The sequence below is a fragment of the Galeopterus variegatus genome, unplaced genomic scaffold, assembly GCF_000696425.1.
Source record: "Galeopterus variegatus unplaced genomic scaffold, G_variegatus-3.0.2 Scaffold65, whole genome shotgun sequence".
Taxonomy (NCBI): Eukaryota; Metazoa; Chordata; class Mammalia; order Dermoptera; family Cynocephalidae; genus Galeopterus; species Galeopterus variegatus.
In genome coordinates, this window is record NW_007726176.1 from 838,197 (window position 1) to 862,943 (window position 24,747).

The 24,747-nt window shown below is 41.1% G+C and overlaps 1 protein-coding gene across 3 annotated transcripts in view; it reads right to left on the reverse strand.

The window, feature by feature from the left end:
* The window catches only part of TM9SF4 (transmembrane 9 superfamily protein member 4), a 50,567-nt gene extending 29,287 nt beyond the window's left edge, over positions 1 to 21,280 (reverse strand). Inside the window, exons 1-2 of one of the 3 annotated variants that reach the window (XM_008577162.1) lie at positions 21,016 to 21,280; positions 1,155 to 1,268 (exon numbers count right to left, since the gene is read on the reverse strand). Coding sequence is in view for 2 of the 3 variants with exons in the window: in XM_008577149.1 (XP_008575371.1) it covers positions 1,155 to 1,268; positions 21,016 to 21,030 (129 nt within the window). In the remaining variant the exon portion in view is untranslated. The remainder of the gene's footprint in view (positions 1 to 1,154; positions 1,269 to 21,015) is intronic. The other 2 variants (XM_008577149.1, XM_008577143.1) reach the window with 2 other exon arrangements.
* Positions 21,281 to 24,747: the final 3,467 nt, after the last annotated feature.

A 24,747-nucleotide genomic window follows, 5' to 3' on the forward strand; every position in this document is an offset into this window, starting at 1 on the left:
CCCCCCCCCCCCCCCCCCCCAGCTGGATCTGGAATAGTACCTCATATTCAATGACTATTTGTGGGGAGAAATGCAATAATATTCATACTAAGCGCAATAAATAAAGTCAATAAACAGTTTAATGTCAGCTCAGGTCAGCTCTTGCCCGATGAGTTTGAGAAACTTTGAGTTTCAGAGTTTTTCTGATGTTAGATTGAGGGGACTGAGGACCTCTATCAAGCATTTCATGAATTGAGGAAAAATGGCTAAAAAAAGCATTTTGTGTTTCTTAGCATTCTCTCTGGACAATCTGAAAACAATCCACATTATTAAGACATGAGTCCACCTTTATGTTCCCTCCCTCTCTCTCTCTCTTCAACCCAAGCTGTCCACATTCACATCCCCAGCTTGGCAGGACTGGAAGCCAAAGCCACCCCGTACCCCTCCCTACCCCACTCCACTGCTGCCATGCCACAAATTTTGTTCTGGAGGTAGATTTTGGCAGAGGGAGGAAGGGTGCTGCCATTGTTAAGAGATGGGGCTCTGACCTAACTCTATGTCTTCCACATAATGTGACCTTGGGCAAGTTGATTTATTTCCCTAGGCCTCAATTTCTTCATCTGTAAAATGTAAAGGAAATCTGTAAAACATATAGAATTTGCCTCAGAGGGTTCTTGGGGAGTATTCTGAGCTAAGCCATGCATAATGCCTGGCATGTAAATAACTCTCAATAAATGCAGAGAGCCGGTAACAGAGAGGAGGAAGGAGCAGATGAAAGAGAGAGGCAGAAATGCAGAAAGAGGTGGGCGTGGGCGTGGGCATACGCACATGCACGCACACACACTAGAAACAAAATGCTTGAGAACAAAAGTAAGAGTGACACAGAAAAAATGAGAAGTGGAGAGAGGACACACACAGGAGAGATGCAGGGAGCCAGTGACACCCACAGAAAGAGAGAGATATGAAGAGGCAGAGTTTCTGGAACTGCGGGCAGGCCTCCCAAGGACATTCTTCCTCTGCCTGTGCAGCATGCAGTGAGTGAGCCTCCTTTTCCCCAGGGTAGTTGGCACTGGTCTTTGTTTTCTATAACCACAGGATAGACATGAACAGCTCACCATGGCCCTCCAGCTAGGCTGTCTAGCACAGAGGATCTAACATTGCAGGAACACACTTACCTTGATTTCTACAGGGTCGTTCTGATGGAAGTTGATTGGCGCGACCCCAGGGACATAGAAGGCGCTTGTTTCATATGTGAGACAGAGAAGCAGCAGGGACCACAGCAACCAATCCTGCTCAGGAAAAGAGAGGCTGCAGTTGGAAAGAAGTGAACGTCCCCCTGGGGCAGATCAAGTCATACCACCTTCATGTCTGCTTTAACTGACCCAACATTTACCCCATTCTGAGAAGCCCGAGGCTTTCATAAACGCTGCTACCCAAATGCCCCCAAGAGTGTTGCAAGGCAACCAATTCTGCAGTTCTAGAAATACACCACAAAATGGGTCAAGGCAAAAGGGAAGACTGTCATACAGGAGACACATCGCCTGGATCAATGTTCTTTTAACCATTTCACAGTGTACCACTCCCCCAGTACTGCTAGCAGGAAATAAAACTCCACAATGTTTCACTCATTTCCATTCCTCTTATAGCAACAGACTCACTTTGTCAGGAAGATCCTATGTTACCAATATATGTTCCTATAAGCCTCTCCAAAACCGTCCTGGCCTCATCCCTTCCCCCTCATCCTCATTCAGCTCTGGCCACACTGCCCTCCTTGCTGTCCCTTGACAACAAGCTCTTCTCCCTCAGGGCCTTCACCTTTACTGTACTTTCTGCTGAAATGCACTTCCTACAGTTGTCTGCATGGCTCATCTCATTCCTTATTTCATTCAGGTCTCTCTCAAATGTCACTTCCCCAGAGAAGCTGTCATTGATCTTTCTATCTAAAATAGCATCCTCTTGGGTCCCACTGCCCACTGCTCTGCCCCTTAGTCTACTTTATTTCTCTTCATGGACTTATCTACTTGACATGTATGATATTTGTTTGTATATTACATGTTCCCTCTACTAGAATGTAATCTCTGAGAGCAGAGATAGCACCATGAACAGTTCGTGGCACAGAGGAGACAGTAAGCATCTGCATGCAGGATAGTCACCTGGTAATCAAAGGCAAGAAAGATCAATCTCTGACCTCAACAAATCTGCCCCACCAAAGTATCTCTCCTCCTTCATCAGTAACAGTACTTCACTTCTTCAAGGAACTAGAAGAGCTGTCTGATTATCCTCCCTGTCTGAACTTTCATTGTCCACATACCTGAATCACCAACTCAACTGCATTTCTGCATCTGCCTTCTCTCCACCTTTTTACTGCTGCTGTATATCAGACATTTATTTCCTGCCCCCTGACACTGGCCACAGCCTCCTAAGCACCTTGCCTCTGCAGCCTCTCCACCCCCCAAGTTACACCTTCCCCGCAAACACACACACTCAGATGACTCTTTCTAAAACTCAGTTTTACAGAGAATCAGAATCTCTGAGGGGGTTTGCCAAAAATGTAGACTCATCTATGTTTTTACCTGAACTACAAGTTGAGAAAAATGGCTTTAATAGTTTAAGGTGTTGAGTTTGGTGCACTTTTCGTAGACACGTAGCTTGGCCAAGATCTTAAAAGCAATATTCACAGAGTGTTTTTCCCCTGATTTGTTGTGAACTTTTACAAGTATCTGCCCGCTGATGTTCATCATAGTTTGATCCCAATAAAAACAGTGAAAATGGCTGAGACAGGTGTATTGTATTTGGTAATGTGGAGGTAAACAAAATTAGGAGAGCAGGAAAATCTGTAAAGAGGCCAGTCACACTCTCCTCACCCCAAAATGTTTAAGAGAAACGACAAGACTATAAGTTAGAAAATTGCCTCATGGGCCAGCCCGGTGGCGCACTGCTACAGTGCGCCGCTTGCCCCCACGCTCCCGCCGAGGGTTCGGATCCCACATGCAGACCGGTTCCCACTCACTGGCTGAGCGAGGTGCGGACGCAGCACCGAGGGTTGCGATCCCGTTGCCGGTCCCAGTCTGGTATGGGCGCGACACTGAGGGTTGCGATCCGTTGCCGGACACAAAAAAAAGACAAAAAGGAAAAAAAAAAAAAAAAAGAAAATTGCCTCATGAAGAAGGATCCTGTATAGGAAGACGATTTTTTTGCCCCCCCCCCCAAACTTTTTACTTTTAAATAAATTTAGATTTACCAAGGAGTTGCAGAGATATTATAGGGAGTTCCCATTTACTGGTACTCTTCACAAGTTTCCCATAATGTTAACATCTCGCGTGACTTTGGGTGAGTACGGCTTTTAAAGAATAACTAGCTTAATTTTTTGAAAAAGTAAAACATATATACAGTAAATAATTCAAACAGCATAAACTGATATACGTGGAAAATAAGTCTTTTTCCCATTCCTGTCCCCATGGACAACTGCTATCACCAGTTTCTTGAAAATCCCTCTAGAGACATTCTATGCATGCACAAAGGGAAGGGTTTTATAGTATGGGTTTGCCTTGCATACAACAAATAGATTTTTATTCTTCCTCTCTGAACAGTGATGGGAAGCCTACAGCTGTGGGCCGCTCACAGCATCTGACTTCCTCTCCATCTGAGGATCTACTCCACTTGACCAGCTATCTGGGAGTCTGACCCTCCTTTGTTGGGACCCTTTGTAACCCTCATTTTGCCTGTCATTAGAATGTGAGTGCTTCACGTGAGAAAAATAAACCCTGCCCCCTTTTCTCCCTCTGATTCCCTTCATACCTGAATTCCAGTTAGCCAAAACGTAAGGAAGACATGTCCTGTATTACTGACATAAACTGCCATCCAAATGTTGCTTACAAAGAAAAACAACTGAACCCTGAATTTTTGAAAAACAATGCAGAAAACAGACAATCCTCACACAAAGATACTATCAACAAACCACGAACCAATGTAAAGCTAGGGCAATTGTCAGGTTACAGCAATCCATAACTAAAGCCAAAAACGTTTCATTATTTTAGTTATACTGTTTCCATTCGTACTGTAAGGGACAGGGCTCAGACCCTTCAAACCCATTGTACAGACTGGGTCACCTAACCCCTCACATGCCAGGCTGGGTCACCAGACCCCTCACACGCAGGTCTGTGCTAGGTAATGGGAAAGATCCTGGGAGCCGCTGGCAGACGACACGAGCTCAGTCCTCAGCAGTGGTGGCGGCGGCCTCTTGGAGGGTCCCAGGGGCACTGGCAGAAACAGCCTCCAGCAGCAGCGGTGATGGCCTCCCCGTGCCCCCCTCCAGGGACAGGGGGGGCACCATGGATCAGAGCTACTCATCCTTTATACTTAAGTTCATAACCCAGGACACCCGGGTGCACATGCACAATGACAGACAACAACCAAGGAAGACCTGGGGGCACGTGAATATTTACGTAAAATGCTTGGCAAGATTCCAAACATCTGAGGGGTCCTGACCATTTTCCCAACAATTTATCTTAGAGGATCAAGAAATGAAAAATGGCAAAGGCTATCTCCATAATATGCTAGAATCTTTGAATATAAATACTTAAGTTGGCAACCAAGAGCAATTCAGAAGTTCAGCTTAGAACTAATGATTGCACCCAAATGACACTGTCAATTTTAGTCACCGTTTTGGTATTCTCATATGGCAGGAGGGATTATAAACTGGAACACTTCTGAGGGGCAACTTGGCACTCTGTATCTAAAAGCTTCCTCCAAGTGTATACTTTGACTCTAAAATTCTACTTGTAGACATGTTAAGAAAAATGTGGTAAGTATGCCAAAATTTACATAAAAGGGTGTTCACAATAGCATTATTTAAAATAGTGAAATAATTCATTACTTACAATAGTAAAATGTCCCATATAGGGGAATGGGTTAAGTTATATGTCGATTTATCCATTTTTGCAGTTCTTAAAAATGATGATACAGTTTTCGAGTGGGAACATTCAAGCTTCAGATTTAAGAAGAAAAAACGGGACAGAACACTGTATGGCAAGATTTCATTTTTTAAAAGTTATCTTTGGGAAAATGTTTAGGAGGCAAAATGAGTTACCTCAGTGATGAACTTTCTTCCATTTCTGTGTGTCCAGATTTTCTAAATTTTCTTAGGGAATTACATAGTATTTATGCCACTAAAGAGGCAAAAGAAAACACTGTTCTGAACAGCCAGGTTAGAGCAATCCTATCTTGGTAAGGAGAAACCTCTGCCTGCTGGTCTGTGCACATGTGAGCAGACCCGCTCAGGTTGTTTCTGACACTGAAACTCGCTTTAGTCAAGTCCCACTCATCCTTGGAGGTCCAGTTAAAATGTTTCTTCCTACAAGAACCCCCTCCAATTTCCACAGGGAACATTATTCTCTTCCTTCTTTACTTTCCAAGGCACTTTGTAAATATCTCTGTGATGACACTAGAGGAAGAAAATGGAAACATTATCCAATAACCCAAAGAACTTTCACAACTGTACACGGTCAAAGACTGCTGCTTAACTTGTGTGATAAATATTTAAATGTGTTCTTGTTTAAGGCCCTACTATAGTACTCTTTGTGTTGAGTTATGGTTAAGTATCTGCCATCTCTGTGCCTGCACTAATTGTTTGTTTAGCTTTGTTGATGGGGTACTCAATAAATCCTCATCAAGCAAATTAATAATAAGCTCCAACCAACCTCTGATCTATAAAAACATAAAACCATCCACTCATACACAGGTTTAATACTATGGTCCTTAGTCTTTGCTATCTCCTTGAAAATCCAAGAAAAAAATTCTTCACACTCAAGGAGTTCTTGACATCTCCCACCTTTCATCTGTCCAAGGACCTTGGCTGAAAATCCCTGAGAACATCCATCACCCCTTTAACCTATCTGTATGTCTAGGACAGTGGGTCACAGCCCTGATGCATATTAGAATAACTTGGGCAGCTTCAAAAAATATCTAGATTATTGCTCACACTGACCAATTAAAAGTCAGAATCTCTGAGAGAAAGGGCTCTTGCATCAGCATGTTTAAAAGGTCTCTAGATCCTTGCTACTCAAACTGAGATCTGTGGCGAGAAGCATCATTACCTACAAGCTTGCTGGAAATACAGAATCTCAGGCCCTGCCCAAGAACTAGTGAATCAGAACCCACATTTCAGCAAGTTCCTCAATTTAAAGTTTAAGAAGCTCTAGGTAATCCTAAAGTGCAGTCAGGGTCAACAACCACTGCACAGGTAGAAGTATCTATCCTAGATGATACAAACCCCTTAGAAGGAAGGTGCTGGGCTCTGACTATGTTTAAAACTATGTCCTGACAATCAATAGGAAGGCAGCTATCATATACTGGGGAAAGCACTGAGCCTGAGGCCCCCAAATAAGGACAGGGAGTTGTACCCTACCCCTCAGCTGTGCAGTTTTGGGCAGTCAATTTTGCTGGGCTTGTATCATTTATTCCGATGGATTCATGTGGTAGAGTGGGGCTCAAAAGAGAAAATGGATTTTAGAACACTTAATAACCAGTAAGCCACGACCCTTATATGTAAGGTATTGTTATTATTTTGTTTGCTAATCAAGAACACGTGCTCTGAATTTCCCCACTAAGAAGCTGGACATCAAATCTTTTTGCCTTTTCTGATAGGTGATTTGAAGCCAGGGCAGAGGATTACAATCTCCTGTGGTTATCAAGCCAATTAAACCTAAGAAGTTACTTCAGTTCTACCTTCTTGTGAAACAGAATCCTCCAGATTTAGCTGAGACACCGCCCTGAGGCACTTCAGGGCTTCCTGAGAGCTCAGGTTGCAGAGGAATGAAAAGCAAATCCTGAAAGACTTCAAAACACTTTTGTTCCAAAGTCTCACCAATGAGCAAAGACACCCACACACACAAAACAAAAACAAACCAAAAGACACAGTAACGATAATAATATTCACCCTAGTGGGAAAACAACACCAAAAAGCAACAAGAAGCCACAGAGTCACTGAGCACCTGCTAAGGACAAGGCACTGTGGCAGACATATTTACCTTCCATTTACCCTTCAATCCTTTCTTCCATTTACCATTTACCCAGTCCCTGCTTTGTGCTAAGCACTTTACAAACACTGATTTGTGCCATCCTCACAACTACAACCACCTGGAGATTTTTGTCACCATTTTGCAGATGACTAAGGGTTAATCCGAGACCCAAAGATTAAATAACTTGCCCAAGGTTGTCCAGCCAGTATGTGGAGGAACGGGTATGCTCTTTTCAGGCAAGTGAGTTGCATTATAAGATGATGAGAATGTGATGATGATGTTGATAACAAGGGCAGCTAACACTTACTGAATGCTGATTATGTGCCAGGCACAATTCTAGGTTCTTTTCATGCAAGAATTCAATTAATCTTCACAACAATCCTATGAGGTAGGGACTCTTATTATTATTCCCATTTCACAAATGACGAAACTGAGGCTCAGAGAGGTGACTAACACTGGCAGAGCCAGGATATGTACTCAGACAGTTTGAGCCCAAAGCCCATGCTCTAACCAGTAATTAGTTTACCAACTATTTATTAAGCACCTACTATGTGTCAGGCATTGTGCCAGCTTCAGAGAACACATGCCCACAAAGAGCTTTTAGCCAGTTAGGGGACATAGACAAGCCATCAGCCAATCACAACACAGTCCTAGATTTAACATCTAATTAGGACAAATGAAATCCACCTCTAAATTCTTGGTCAGGTGTGAAGAGAAGGAGCAGCTGAGGTGGTGGGGAGTGAATGCAGTAGATGGTAGGCTGTGGTTCTGAAACTTGGGCATGCATGGAAATCACCAGGTCACAGATGCTATCCTCAGGCTAAGAGGCGAAGAACAGTATGTTGGGGGTACACAGGAGCAGCAACATACCCAGTCTTTGGGGGTTGGGGGTGTACATCTAAGAACTCAAGTCTACTCTAAGTCCTGAAGGGAAAGGAGAGGGAAGGGAGAAATGTTCCAGGAAAAGCAAAACACAGGTACAAAGGCCTGGTGGCAACTATGAGTTTTGGCAGGTGAAATACAGGCTGGTGCTTCTCAAACTTCAATGTGCGTATAAATCACCTAGCAACCTGTTAAAATACAGGTTCTGATTCAAGGGGTGGGGCCTGAGCTTGTGCATTTCTAACAAGCTTCTAGGTGATGACATTTCTGGTTCATGGACCATCCTTTGAGTAGCAAGCATGAATAGGTCTGTGTAGAGACAGGAGGCGGGAAAACAGAGGAGGGACATATTACATAAAAGCCACATTAAGGAGCTTAGGTTTTGTCCTCTGTGTAGTGCGGAGACACTGTAGTAGTTGAAGTAGGAGATGGATAAATCATATCTGGAGTTTTAAAGATTACTCTGGCTATCCCTCTGTGTGTGTGGGGGGAGTGGGGGAGGGAGGAGGAGGTCTGTATGCAGCACATTTCTGCTCTAGAGATAATGTATAGTCCTAGATTTGACACCTAATAAGGATAAATGAAATCACCTCTAAATTCTTGGTCAGGTGTGAAGAGAAGCAGCAGCCAGGTGGGGAAGCAGAGTGTAGGCGGTGGTTTTGAAACTTGAGAGCGCATGGAAATCACCAGGAGGGCTTATTAAAACAGATTCCTGGGCCTGGGTTAGGGCCCGAGAATTTGCATTTCTAACAAGCTCCCAGGAGATGCTACACTATTGCTCTTGGGAATCACACTTTAAGAACAGCTATAGTAAAAAAAAAAAAAAAGCACAGGCTTTGAGGGCCATACAGACATGAATTCAAATCCCAGACCTGCCACTTCCTAGCTCTGTGACTTTGGGAAAAATTTTAAAACTCTCTGATTCTCGGATTTCCTATCCATAAAATAGGAAAATAATAGTAACTTCATGGTGGGGTGATGGTGGTAAAGATTAAATAAAGTATCTAAAGCACTTGGCACGTAGTAGGTCTGTTTTGGGTTACACTAGAAGGCAGAGCCAATGAATACACTACAAGGAGGGAGATGTGGGCTCAACCTAAAGAATCTTCCAGCAAGAGAGCTAACCTACCAAGGGAAAGGCTGTCGCCATGAGCCACTCAGTCAGAAGCAGGCAACCATGGAAAGAGGTGGCAGACGATATCTTGGCCCTGATGAGAAGGGTGAATCAGAAGTCTTATGACCTCCCTTGAAACTATGGGACATTCCATAAAGCCAACTAACCTAAAAGTAGAATAAAACAAGGCAAAGTTCCACCCAGAGTTGAGTTTGATAAAGACAGTTTTTGAAAGAATCTCAGGGGTCATATAAACCAAGAGTCCAGAGAAGGGAAGCAACGTTCCAATGGTCGCATAGCAAGTTATCTGCACAGTGAAGAAAGTCCAGCTGCATCAAACCTGGCACAGCCAAGTGATCAGAGGTCTGTCACCAGGGAGGGAGCCATGCTCAAGGACAGTTTGAGTTCATGTTTAGAGGTATTCAAAGAACTGTGCTGTCACAGATTAACTGCTTTTTGTCTTCCTTGACCCTCCCTCTCCAATTCTTTTTCTCTCTGATTCTTTGTCTCCTTTATCCCTCCCCTCAATTCAATGCTTCTCCTCTAACATAGTCAGGCATTTATCCTTTACTTTGGGATTATTTTGAAAAGATGAATAACGAAGACAGTCTACTTGTACTAAATATTGAAATATTGAGCTATCTAAACTGTTGGGTTCTGGAGAAGGCAGAAAAGACTTAAAAGTACAAATTGAAATAGAAATATTAGAAGAAAATATGGATATACTTTTAAGCAATTTTGATGGAAAGTTTCCTAAGAATGAAACAAAATCCAGAAACTATAAAGAAAAAGGATATGTAAAGATAGAAAATGAAAAAAATTTTTTACATCATAGACAAAGATAATTTGTGTAAAAATGTTCAACACAAATGACAGAGGATTAATTTCTTCAATATAACAAGAACACTTACAAACCAATAAAGAACAAATAACCCAAAATAATATAAATGGGCAATTAAAAAAAAAAAAGTTCAAATGGCCAAACACAAAACGATGCTCAACATCATTCATAAGTCAAAATAATGACATCACATTTTTTACCCACCAAAGTCACAAAGCTTAGAAAAGTCTGACAACACTAGATGTAGGTAAATTGGTACAGTTTTGGGGGATGGCAATTCAGCAATATATATTTAAATGGGATGTAGAACTATTATTGTAGGACTGCCAACATAAGTTATTAAGTAGAAAAAAAAGTAAGATGCACAGCAGTTTGTGTATAGCCTGGACTCATTTGTCTAAATAAAATTTTTAAAAGCACGTACCAAAGCCTGACAAAGATATCACAAGAAAAGGAAACTATAAACAAATATCCATCAAGAACACAAATGGAAAAATCCTTAACAGAATATAGCAAACCTGAAGCTGGCAACATATAAATAGGTTTATATATCATAACCAAGTGAGGTTTATCCTAAGAATGCAAGATTGGCTCAATATCTGAAAAATCAATTAATGTAACATACTACATAAACAGAATAAAGGACAAAACCACACAATTATCACAAGAGGTGCAGAAAAAGTATGTGACTAAACCCAATGTATATTCATCATAAAAACTCAACAAACTTGGACTACAAGGGAACTTTCTCACTCAGATAAAGGGCAGCTACGAAAAATCCAAAGCCAACATAATACTTAATGGTGAAAGACTGAATGCTTCCCCCCCAAGATCAGAAACAAGGCAAAGATGTCTATACTTTTGCTGTTTTTATTCAACACTATGCTATCAGCCACTGCAATAAAACAAATTAATTAAAAATTAAAGGCATCCAGATAGAAAAGAAATAAGAAAAATGTGTGCTTTTTTTTTACAGATCATATGATCTTATATCTAGAAAATCCTAAGGAATTCACAAAACCAACTACTAGAACTAACAAGTTGATTACAAGATAAATATATAAAAATTAATTGTATTTACACATACTAGCAGCAAACAACCCAAAAATAAAGTTAAGAAAATAGTTCTACTCAGTATCAAAAAGAATAAAATATTTAGAAATACATTTTAAAAAAGGATTTGTAAAATGAAAATTATAAAACATTGCTAAGAGAAATGAAAAAAGATTTAAATAATTAGAGAGACATTCTATGTTCATGGATTGGAAGACTCAGTATTGTTAGGATGTCAATTCTCCCCAAATTGATCTACAGAGTCAATGCAATCCCTATCAAAATCCTAGCAGTCTTTTTTGTAGAAACTAACAAGTTGAACCTAATATTTATATGGAAAAACAAAGGAATCAGAACACCTAAAACAATTTTAAAAACAAAATTGGAATTTAAAACTACACAATTTTTAAGCTTATAGAATCAGCTACAATATCAAGACAGTGTAGGCTAGGCTGGCCAGTTAGTTAGCTCAGCTGGTTAGAGCACGGCCTTGTAACAAGGTCAAGGGTTCGGATTCCCATATTGACTAGCCATAATCAAACAAACAAAAAAAGACAGTATGATAATAGGCATCTATGCCATCCTTCTGTTCGATGGAACAGAATTAAAGGTCTAGAAATAAATCTTTCCATTTACAGTAAGTTATTTTCAACAAAGGTGCCAAGCAATTCAACGAGGAAAGGAGTCTTTTCAACAAATGGATCTTGCACAGTTGGGTAGCCATAAGCACAAGGAAACTCAAATCATGCACACACACACAATAACTCAAAATGGATCACAGACCTAAATAAAAAAAAATTAAAACTAAAAAACCTCTAGAAAAAAAGATAAGGGAAAATCTTTGTGACTTTGGGTTAGGAAAAGATGTCTTAGATAAAATACCAAAAGTACAATCCATAAAAGAATTAATAAATTAGAGTTCATAAAAACCAAAAACTTCTACATTTCCAAAGATACCATTAAGAAAATGAAAAGACAGGCCACAGACTAGGGAAAAAAATCTTTGCAAATCACCTATCTAATAAGGAACTTGTGTCTAGATATATAAAGAAATCTTACAACTTAATAAAACGACGACTACCATCCAATTGAAAAACAGGCAAAAGATCTGTATAGACATTTCACCAAAGAAGATACATGAATGGGGTTGGGCGGTTAGCTCACTTGGTTAGTGTGTGTTATAAAACCGAGGTCAAGGGAATGGATCCCCGCACTGGCCAACCACCAAAAAAAAAAAAAAAAGATATATGAATGGCCCAAAAGCATATGTTTAATACCATTTGTTAATATGGAAATGCAAACCAAAGCCACAGTGAAGTACCACCACACGCCCATTAGAATGGCTAAACTGAAAAACACAGACAACAAGAAGTACAGACCAGGATGTGTATAAACTGTCTCAGATACAATACCAAACCCTCATATATTGGTGATGGGAATGTAAAATGGTACACTTTGGAAAGTGTGGCAGTATCTTAAAACGTTAAACATAAACCTTTCATACTATCCAGCATTTCTAACCGTAGGCATTTACCCTAGAGAAAAATATATGTCCACGTAAAGACTTGTGAGTGTGCACAGGAACTTTAAGCACAATAGTGCAAAACTTGGTCAAGGGTTCCAATCCTCTTACATGCCAGCCTTCAAAAAACAAAAGCCCAAAATTGGAAACAATTCAAATGGACATCAATTAGTGAATGGAGAAACAAGATGTAGTATATCCATACAATGAAATTACTATTCAGCAATAAAAAGGAATGAACTACCAATACATGTTACAACACGGATGAACCTCAAAAACATTATGCTAAGTAAAAGAAGCCAGATGCAAAAGTCTATACATTGTATGATTCTGCTTACAAGAAATTCCCACAAAAGGCAAATCTCTTTAGAGATAGAAAGCACATCTCTGCTTGGCTGGTTACAGGGCAGGGATTGATTTCAATGCCTTGACTGTAAGGGAACTTACTGGTGTAATGGAAATGTTCTAGAACATTGTGTCACTGTGGTGATAGTTGCACAAGTCTATACATTTACTAAAATTCATTTGAACTGTCCACTTACAATGGGTGACTTTATGGTATTAAAATTATACCTTAATAAACCTGAATAAAAAAGAATAGCTACGGGGAGGTATAGATGAAAAAAAGTTTGGCAATATAATGATAATCGCTGAAGCTGGGTGATGGGTAATGGAGGTTAGTTATACTATTTCTTCTACTTTTGTGCATATTGGAAATTTTTATAATAAAAAGTTTTTAAAAAACAGACATTTTTATATGCATAGAGAAATAGAGATACTTGAAAAATCAGTCTATTTACCTCTGATAGATAGCCTAGTGACTTTTTCATTTTATAGCTTTTTAAAAAAATTGACAAAAACTGTATATATTTATGGCATACAACATAATGTTTTGATATTTTCATAGCTTTTTTATACTAACATTTTTCCATATGAATCACTCGTTTTCAAAACAAATATTTATATTTTAAGAAGGGAGAGGAATGGGTTGTCTCTGAAAATACTTGGATGAGTTCCACTAAAGATGAACAGACAGTGGGAGACAGAGGTAAGAATGACACAGAGAGGATTCTGGCACCAGGTTTGTGGGTAACCAGACACATCAGCAATTCTTAAGCTTGGGAAGGGTGTCACAAATCCCTTTGAGAATCTTATAAAAGCAATGGACCCTGCTCCCAGAAAAAATGTTCCAATATGACATATGACTCCAAGAGAATAAAGGACTTTGAAGTTCATAGGCCCCTGATAAGACCCCTGCACTGGACACTGTTCCAACTTTTTGCGATTCTACGACTTCATTACCCTTTATAGCCCTGACAGCCTGATAGAGGATGTCTGACCTACGGTTCATTTCCGCAAGGAAGGTAGGTGTAGCAAAGTACCTGCTTCCTGGGGCATTCCTTTGTATCTTCCTTTAATTTTTAATTTATCACCTCAATAACTCCTATGTGAGGTTCAGTCTAAAAAGTCAATTAAGTAATTAGCAAACATTTGTTGCAGGTTTCAAAGCCATGAAAGGAGTGGGAGTCCTAAGAGATGTGAACTAGCCCACTGGATGTCACTGTGCTTTACTTGATCACGAGATTGCAAAGGTAGCATGTCAAGAAACAAGGTGATGGCAATCTAGAAGCCCTTTGCGCTGTAATCTAACACTCTATCCCTGGCAAAGAGACGGGTGACCTGGAAAGTTATATAGCTCAAGAGACCCAAGAATCAAGGTCTTTCCCTCCCTATCTATTTTATTCTTGGGGGTTGGGCATTCAGAAAAATCTCTTCAAAACAGCTACCACTGCAGGGCTGCTAGAACTAAAAAGTACCCCTCACCACCACCACCCCCAATTTGCCCCACCAAGTTCGAAAGATGTGAACAATTAACTTCTTCCAAAGAAAACAGGAAGTTTTCCTTGAGAACTGAAAATTATTTCATTCACTCACATTTCTCTGTGACCAGAAGTTAACCTTCTCTTTTCTGGAGCCCTCTGCCTTGCAATCTTCTTTCCCACAAATAGCGTCACCTAGTGATATGGTCTAGCCAATCTGAGTAGCCTTTTTGTTTCCTGTTGCCTTTTCTGCTGCAAAAGCAGCACCTTCCTTAATAATAGGCTAGATTCTTCTTTTTTCTTTCTCAAAGATAGTCACCATTTTAAGACTAAGTCAGTAACTGCTCCCCAGATTAAGCAAAAAAAAAAAAAGAAAGAAAGAAAGAAAAAAAGGGCTTTGGGGTACAGTTTGCCAACAATTAACTGAAATCAATTACCCAATCAGTTAAAGCTTCCTAAGAATTCGGCCACACAGGAATGAAGGCTAATGACAGCTAAAGGCCAGTTACCAAGCAGCCCCATGCAGCTAAAGAATGCACAGAGCCAAAAAGAAAACAAAAAACCAGAACCAAATTAGCCACAGGAGACTCTTGAAAACGTAGCCTTTATTTCAGAGCCCATAGATGGAGTGCCTCTTGAACAGAGACACAAAAAAGACTCAAAAATTGTTTTGGGAGGTAGAGAAAACTGCAGAAGGCTGTGGGAGTCCAGGTGAAACCAATAAATAAATACCCTCACAAAGCAACAGGCAACCAGACTTAAACCCTGAGGCCAAAAGTGCAGAAACTGCACTGCCTTTCCTTCTCCCCCCAGGTACGTATTTATAAGAGAACTCTCAGCTAGCCCAAGCAACAGGCTCAGACAGTTTAACTCCAGAGGATTTCCAACCTTGGACTGAAGTTACACAGCAACTTTTTCCGTGCTGGGCACTTTCATCTCATATCTCATTTAATTATCACAGCAATCCTTTGAGGAGAGTATCATCCCCATTTCAAAGATAAGAAAACTGATTCGGTATGAGATGATGAAAAAGTTCTGAAGACAGATGGTGTTGATGGTCACAAAACAATGTGAATGTATTTAATGCCACTGAACTGTACACTTAAAAATGGTTAAGATGTTTTACCACAATAAAAAAAAGACAAAATAATAATAATAGTAGTAGTAATAATAATAATAAGGTACTGAGACTTAAAGGGGCAAATAGTTTGCCCAAAGTCACAAAACCAGTCCAAAGTCACAAAAGTAATCAGAGTGTCAGAGCTGGGATTCTAGCCCAGATTTTTAGAACAGGATTTCAAACCCTGGGAGGTCTGTCAGTTTAATATATCAGGCATTGGTGAGAAATCATGATAGGAAGGCAGAGAAGGAAACAATGCAGAGGAATGAGATGGAACTGAGAAGTCCTGAGTATCCCCATCCATGCCCCATTTGGGAAACACTAGTGTCAGCAAATGGTTCAGGGATCAAAGCAGATTTGAAGGTGGTAGGTGGCTCCTATCACTCATCTGTGGCCAGATGGCCCTGCTCATCCTGGGTGCTTCCCACCTTCCTGCCAGTGACCAGAGATCAAAACTCAACCTTCTCCAACATTCTGCAACCTGCTTCTTTAATGCCAAGATCAAAGGAGAACTTTTGTTCAAGTTGTAAAAGAGAAACCAAGAGGCAACTTAATGCTATCTCTGCCTCCTCTGTACTTCCTGAGGGGATTAAGAGCAGTCCTCAGAGGAACACATTTAACCAAGGCCTGGTGTAGGCACCTCAGCTCTGGGACACAATGGCTCCTTGCAGAATATGTGCCAGGTGGGGCAGCTCGAGAGAGTAAGACAGCACAACCAATACAAGACAACAGCTTGGAAAGCTCAGAGGTACTATGATCATGGAAAAAACAAAAGAAATTTGATTTTATAGATATAAAATCTTTCTTTAGCAAAAGAAACATTAAATGCAAGTATTCTTTATTTTTTTTTTTGATGTAAACAAAAGTTTTTATTTCTAATTTTATTCCTAAAGTTGAAATTAGCTAGTGGATAGCACTGAAAATACACCTTCATTATACAAAACAGTGTAAACTGATTACATATTAGTAAAGAATTAAATGCAAGTATCCTAACCACAGAATTTTCAACTCAGAATTTAGAAATCAAGTCTAAGCCTTAATTTCACATATGACCTATGTAGAAAATAGACCAACAAAGCCAAAGTAATTTGCTGCAGGCCACACAGGAAATCAGTGGCAGTGTTGGGACCAAGCCCAAGGCTGCTGACTCCTCCTGTGCTCCTTCCTCAATCAGCTGATGCCCACCTATACATGAGGTCCAGAGAGGACAGCAGCTTCCCACCCATGAGACTGGTGGCAGCTTCGAAGCCTCCTGCTTCCTTTTCCAGGATTCTACCATCCAACTGCTCTAAGGTTAGCAACAGATTCCACCACTAAAAACAGTCCATGGGCCGGCCTGTGGCTCACTCGGGAGAGTGCGGTGCTGATAACACCAAGGCCACGGGTTCGGATCCCATATAGGGATGGCCGGTTTGCTCACTGGGTGAGCGTGGTGCTGACAACACCAAGTCAAGGGTTAAGATCCCCTTACCTGTCATCTTTTTTAAGAAAAAAAAAGGAGAGTGCAGTGCTGATAAAAACAGTCCATGGGCTTTTGACGGGAGCTGCAGGTGCTGGCTACCACTACCTCCATCAGCTCAAAGTAATCTTGATGTCACTTAGTCCTCTCTTCTGCTTCTGGACTGGATCAAACCCAAGTAACCTCAAAACAATGTGGACTGACCTAGCAATTCCACTCCTAGGTATACTCATATACACAAGAAAATTGAAGGTATATGTTAACACAAAAACTTGCACACACGAGCTGGCTGGTTAGCTCACTTGGAAGAGCATGGTGCTGATAACACCAAGGTCAAGGTTTGGATCCCTACAATGGCTAGCTGCCAAAAAACTTGCACATGAATGTTTATAGCAGCACTATACATAACCAAAAAATGAAAACTATCTCAATGTCCATCAGCTGATGAATGGATAAACAACTTGTGGCATAAACATACAATGGACTATTACTTAGCCATAAAAAGTAATGCCAATACATGCTACAACATGGATGAACTTTGAAAACATTATGCTAAGTAATAGACACAACAGACCATATATAGTAATTCCCTTTATATGAAATATCCAGAATAAGCAAATCCATAGAGACAGAAAGTAAATCAGTGGTTGCCATGAGCTGTGGGGAGGAAAGAGTGGGGAGTGACTGCTAATATTTCTTTTTGGGGTGAAGAAAATGTTCTGGAATTAGTGGTGATGGTTGCACAACCTTGGGAATATACGAAAAACCACTGAATTGTACACCTCAAAGGGGTGAATTTATGGTATATGAATTATATGTATCCATAAAAAAGACTATAATAAAAACGAAAACAATGTGAATAATGATACATGTGAAAGAAGTACAGAGTTTTATTCCCCAAATGGAAGTTTCTAGACTCCTAAAATGCCCACAAATGTACTCAATGGGCATTTCCTAAGTTTCACCAAAATAATATTCCCAAGAGCAGTTTTCCATAAAGAGTGAGATATAAGCCTGCCTCTCAATTCAGACCCAGCTAGATTAACTCCATATCCTATAACTTTATAGAGTAGTCTAAATCCAGGACAGGAAGAAGGCAGGAAAATCAAAGAGAACTTCAGTTTACACCAGCAATCTTCTTCTATGGTGGGAGAAGCCTTGCCCCGAAGGTTCAAGAAACACCCACTGTGCCAACACAAACCTGGGAGGTGGCAGCCCAACCCTTGGGGAAGAAAAGCCACTCACCAAAGAAAGAGAGGGAGAGAAAAGCCCATAAATACCAGTGAAACTTGTACCCACAACCCTAACTTTCACAACAAAAGAACAAACTAAAAACCCAGCTTGTTCCCACAGCCACTGAATCCACTAGCTCAGTTCCTCTTTGGTGTTGTATAACTTGCCCAGAAACCTATACACCCCAAAGTAGATCTACAGCCCCCCACCCACAATCGTTGTGAAATGAGGGTGTGAACGAGGGTGTGGGGACTGTTCTAATTTCCGTGAAATAAAGTGCTACAAGGACCAAATTCAAGTTTATCTGTGACTCTGCTTGCCTGTTTCACATATACCCCTGTAATAAACTTGTTTCTATGCCTTTTCACTATTGCACCAAACATGAAGTTTCCCATATGCACTCTTTAAACTGGCCTCTGTGGGTCACTGTATACATTACATACTCAGTTTCTTAAAATCAGTTACTGTTTTCAGCATGAAGGCACACTGCATACTCCCAGGTGACACAACAAATACAAAGTCCCTATGTTTTCCACTGTGCTCAGAATAAAATCCAAACTCCTTTCCCTGGCCTCTTTGCAGACTGAGAACAAGCTAGCTCCCCCTAATGTATTGTCCCGGAGGGGGCAGGAAAAGGAAGCAGCCTAATAGAACCTATTTCAAAGTGCAGTCCATAGACAACAAACTGCAGATTACAGTTACAGGCATGCTTCTAAAAACACAGTTGCTCTTGCCTCTCCAATTTCATCTTGCATCGTTCTCTCCTCACGTCAGCCTCCACCATGCTTCAGCCTTGTGTGTTCCTCAAACATACCGAGCTCTCGCCCACCTTCACCCTTTAAACTTGTCATTTCCTTTGCCTGGCATACTCTTTGCATAGCTGGTTCCTTCCTGTCAACTCTCAGCTCACGTAAGACTTCTCTGACCACACAGCACAAAGTAGTTGTGTCACCGAGTCACCTCCAATCACCATCACTTCACCATACTGTCTTCACAGCTTTCACCACTATCTGACATTATCTGAGATGTCCACAAATGTACTCAATGGGCATTTCCTAAGTTCCACCAAAATAATATTCCCAAGAGCAGTTTTCCATAAAGAGTGGGATATGAACCTGCATCTCAATTCAGACCCAGATGGATCAACTCCATATCCTGTAACTTTATAGAGTAGTCTAAATTCAGGACAGGAGGAAGGCAGGAAAATCAAAGAGATTATTCATGTATCTACTTGTTTACTGACTGTCTCCTCTGACTAGAAAAGCTCCACAAGAGTAGGGATCTTGACCTTGTAATCACAAATACATCCCTAGTTCCTGGCACAGAGTAGGCACTTAAATATTTGTTAATTAAATAAATGTGTACCAGAAATATGTATTGCTAACTTATGACCTCTTAAAAATCTCTGAACAAGGCAGGAATTTCCCAGTGCAATGTTATAAATACTTTATTGAACTTTTTCCCTATGGCAAGAGAGGGTGTGACTTCCTGTTCTCACACCATACTTGTTCTGAACTTGGTACAAAAGAAATGTTTCAACATACCACTTTTGGGATTTGCCCCACTCATGGTTCAGACTCAAGTCTGAGACCACAGAAACCAGGTAAGGCTGTGAAATCTTTTACCTGATCTCTGAGGTTCAAATAAAGAATCCCTCATTAAACAAAAAAGATAAGTTATCAGTCAGCTAACAGAAGGAGGGAAACCGTCATTAGTCAATAATCTACTACTATTTGGAGAAAACCAACACCAAAGAATTTAAGCAAGAATCTTCCTGTGCTGAAGTCAAATATCACTTCCTTTCCTCTAAGTCTTCCTTGTCATTCACAGGATGAAATTATCTGCTGGGGAAGCAATATACAGGAAGACCCAGGAAATCACTCTGGACTAAGTCACTTCAATTTTAGTTCTGGTCTGGTCTCTTCACAAGCAAAATGGGAACTGAACTTCTGGAAGAACCGCCCGTCCTTCAAAGACTTCCAGGGTTCTGTACCAGGAACCACAAGTTCTGACCCACCTTTCAAGCACAGGTCTTTTACCTCCACATTCATTCACAAACAGGCTTCATCATAATGAGCCTTCAGCCTTAAGGAGCTGTGTGACTCTGTAGGGGTACGGGAAGGGGAAGCAGCCTGGTGGGGCTACAAGTGTTTTTCAAAACGTAGTTCACAGACCACCTCCACCACAATCACCGACCGCTTATAAAAATGCAGATTCCTGGGCATCACCTAGCCCTATGGAATTAGAATCTTTGGAAGTGGGGCTAAGAAACTACATTTTTAACATGTCTCCCCAAACACACCACGAAATTCTTAGGTCTAGTAAAGTCTGAGAAGCAGTAGGATAAAAGGTAGCAGAGAGGCAGGGAGAGGAAGAGTAGGGAAGGGTCTTATGAGGAAGATAGGGATGGGGTGGGTGGGGTAGATGAGGGCATGCTCTAGGGCAGAAGTAGTTAAGAGGGATGGGGGATGTAAACAATGAGGGTGGAGGTGAGCACAGGGCTCTGGAAAAGATCTGAGACAGGGCTTGGGGGCTGGTCAGAGGAGAGGTCGCATCCGCGAACTGGTCAGGATGACGGGGAGGCAAGGAGAGCAGGGTCTGGACGTGATGGAGAGGAGCAAATATGGAAATAATAGTGGTTCTTCAAAGGGTTCAGGGCTGGGAGATAAAATTTGGAAAATGGGGATCACAGGGGGCGGGGTCCAAAGTAGAAATGGGAACCGGCGGGGGCGGTAGCCCTGGACTCTCTCCGAAACGGCGCCTCCCCCAAAACTCGGGGCCTTGACAAGCCTGAGTACGGGGCCATGGCAGGGGAGGGGGATCTTAGGGGAGGTGAGCCCAGTCAGGGGTGGCCTCAGGCCTGAGTCAGGTGTCCCGGAGGTGGCTCGGGGCCAAGCACGGAGCACTGAAAGGTTCTGGGATACCCCGGAGAGCCCCGCTCCAGCTCCGGTTCCTAGAGACTCCTTCACTCACCATCGCTGCCGCCATCTTGGATCCACGTGTCGGCGTGATGACGTCAGCGGAAGTGGTGCTTCCCCGTTACGGAGTTTAACCCCCCCAAGGTTGTTCCCTGGCTTCAATCGCTCCTGTAAATCAGGTGAGCACAGGGCAAAGGAGACTTAGTTCTTGCTCGACGGCCTTGTCTGGCCAGTCAAGTCACTGATTAGGTGAAGAGAGAGGACGTTGTAACTATGGGAGCCATATTAGCTCCTGGCAGGGACTTCGCCTCCCCTACCCCCGCTGCATTGTGGGTAGTGGAAGTGTGTGGAAACGCTCTCGCTCTCTAGGGGCCATCTTTACTATTGGCAGGAAGACCCGTTGCCAGGGTTACCTGAGATCTAGGGGGAGAAGCGTTGGCCCCCGGACTCCAATAGCAGCCCGATCCCGAGAATATTTTGTAATTATTCATTTAATTATTTGCTTAACTATCCTATATTCTCTCTAATAGACTAATAATCCATATGAAAGTGGGACATCGAATCTGTCTAACCTTCCTCTGTCTCATTCTCATCTGTAAAACGTGGAGTGAATTATTATAATACCTTCATTATAGGCTTATGATGAGGATTCAATGACATAATATTACCTAGGATGTATTCAATAAATAATTGTCATTATATGCTTTTGTATACTCCAGGCAAATGGTAGGTGCCCAATACAATACACTATTTATTAAATGAGTGAATGAAAAGTGGCATATTTAACCCACCGTGGTGGATTTTCTGCAAACATGGTTTCCAGCAAGTCCTCCCATCATCCTTACATGAACATACTGTTTCTCCCGTCAGAAGGTAGGCTATTTCTCCTCCCAGTGAATCTGGCTAGCCATGTCACTTGCTTTGACCAACAGAATGTGGTACAAGTAACTCTGCCAGTTCTGGGTCTAGGCCTTAAGAAGCTTGGCAGCTTCTGCCTCCACCCTTTTGGGAGTAAGAAATCTGGCTACCCTGTTGGAAAGCCACATGGAGAGAGAGGGAGGCCCAGCAAACTCCTGAAGACATTCTAGTAACTCCGGTTGAGCACTACACATGTGAGTGAAATCATCTTGGACATTCCAATCCTAGCTGAACTACCACCTGAATGCATCCACATGAATAACCTCATCAACACCATGTGGAACAAAAGAACTGCCCAGTTGAACCCAGTTGTTTTTGGTTTGGGGGTGGTTTACTATGCAGTAATAGGTCATTAAAACACATCCATTAACACTTGTGACTATCTTGAACCACACCATCCTGAAGAGTAGAAGATCAGATATTATCCCCAAGGGGGAGGAAGCTTGAGAGACTAGGAGAGATCTGCCAGTCTTATAGATAGTAAGACTAGATTCCAGACTTGCAACCAGTTCTCCTGGAGCTTGGATCCTGGATGTTTCCCACCATTTCTGGCTGTCCGAAGAGGAATGACTGATAAGGAATGAAGCTCCATAAATGGCATATTATTCCTCAGTGTTTTCATTTGTCCTCTTCTTATGCTTTGTATTTCTCCCCAGAGGACTTTCTTGTCCCAATCTCCTTTGGCAACATAAGCCAGAATCCTGCAGCTAGACAGCCTGGGTTCAGATCCTATCTCCACCACTCATTAGCTTCACAACATGGGCAAGTTTCTTTTTTTTCTTAAAAAAATTTTTTTTTATTCTGGTAAAATATACATAAAATAAAATATTTACCATTTTAATCATTTTTGAGTGCAAAATTCATTGGCATTGGGTACATTCACAATGTTGTGCCATCAATATCATTATCCGTCTTCAGAACTTTTTCATCATCCCAAACTGTAACTCTGTAACCATTAAACCTAATTACCCATTATACCCTCCCCCAGACCCTGGTAACCACCATTCTACTTTTGGTCTCTATGAATTTGCCTATTCTAGGTACCTCATATAAGTGAAATAATACAATGATTGTTCTTTTGTGTCTGGCTTATTTCACTTAGCATAGTATCTTCAACAAATGATACTGGGAAAGCTGCATGTCCATATGCAAAAGAATGAAACTGGACCCTTATTTCACACCACATACAAAAATCAGCTCCAAATGGTTTAATACAAATATAAGGCCTGAAGCTGTAAAACTACTAGAAGAAAACATAGGGGGAAAATTTGCTGACATTGGCCTGGGCAATGATTTTTTAAAATATGACACCAAAAGGACAGGCAACAAAAGCAGAAACAGGTGGGATTGCATCAAACTAAAAAGCTTCTGCATACAAAGGAAACAGTCAACAGAGTGAAAAGGCAACCTGCAGAATGGGAGAAAATACTTGCAAACCAAATATCTGATAAGGGGTTAATATCCAAAATATATAAGGAATATATAAGGAATATATAAGGAATTCAAACAACTTAGCAGCGAAAAACAATAACCTGATTTAAAAATGAGCAAAGGACCTTAACAGACATTTCTCAAAAGAAGATATACAAGTGGCTAACAGGTAAATGAAAAGATGTTTATTATCATTATCAGGAAAATGCAAATCAAAGCCAAAATGAGATATCATCTCACACCCTGTAGAATGGCTATTATCAAAAAGACAAAAGATAAGTGTTGCCTAGGATGTGGAGCAATGGAAACCCTTGTGTGCTGTTGACAGGAATGTAAATTGGTACGGCTGCTGTGGAAAACTGTATGGAGGTTCCTCAAAACATTAGAAACAGAACTACCATACTAGGCAGCATTCCCACTTCTTGGGTATATATCCAAAGGGAGTGAAATCAACATCTGCACCCCCATGTTATTGCAGCATTATTTTCAATAGCCAAGATATGGAAACAACCTAAGTGTCCAACGATGGATGAACGAATGGGTAAAGAAAATGTGATATATGTATGTATATATGTATGTGTGTGTATACACACACACACACACACACAAACATATATGAGGTGTCTTCAAAAAGTTCATGGAAGGATTTATATTATCTTTCTTTCTTTTTTTTTTTTTTTTTTAAAGATGACCGGTAAGAGGATCTCAACCCTTGGCTTGGTGTTGTCAGCACCACGCTCAGCTAGTGAGCCAACCGGCCATCCCTATATAGGATCCGAACCCGTGGCCTTGGTGTTATCAGCACCGCACTCTACCGAGTGAGCCACAGGCCGGCCCATGGACTGTTTTTAGTGGTGGAATCTGTTGCTAACCTTAGAGCAGTTGGATGGTAGAATCCTGGAAAAGGAATTATATTATCTTTCAATTTTATTTTTCCACAAACTGTTTGAAGTACCCTCGTGTGTGTGTTATTCAGCTGTAAGAAAAGAAGGTAATCCTGCCATTTGCAACACACATAGGAACCTGGATGACATTATGCTAAATGAAATAAGCCAGACTCAGAAAGATAAATACTACATGATCCTACTTATGTTAAACCTATAAAGTCAAAATCATAGAAGCAGAGAGTGGAACAGTGGTTGGCGGGGGCTGGGGCAGGGGGAAATGGGGAAATATTGGTCAATGAGAACAAAGGTTCAGTTATATGGGATGAATAAGTTGTGAAGATCTAATAACTTGTACAACAGGATACTGTACTTAAGAATACTGTAGTGTATACTTGAAATTTGCTAAGAGAGTTGATCTTAAGTGTTTTCACCACACAGAAAAAGTCGTGAACAACATGAAGTGATGGATATGTGAATTAGCTTGATTGTGGGAATCATTTCTCTCTCTCTCTATAAATATATATATATATATATATATATATATATATATA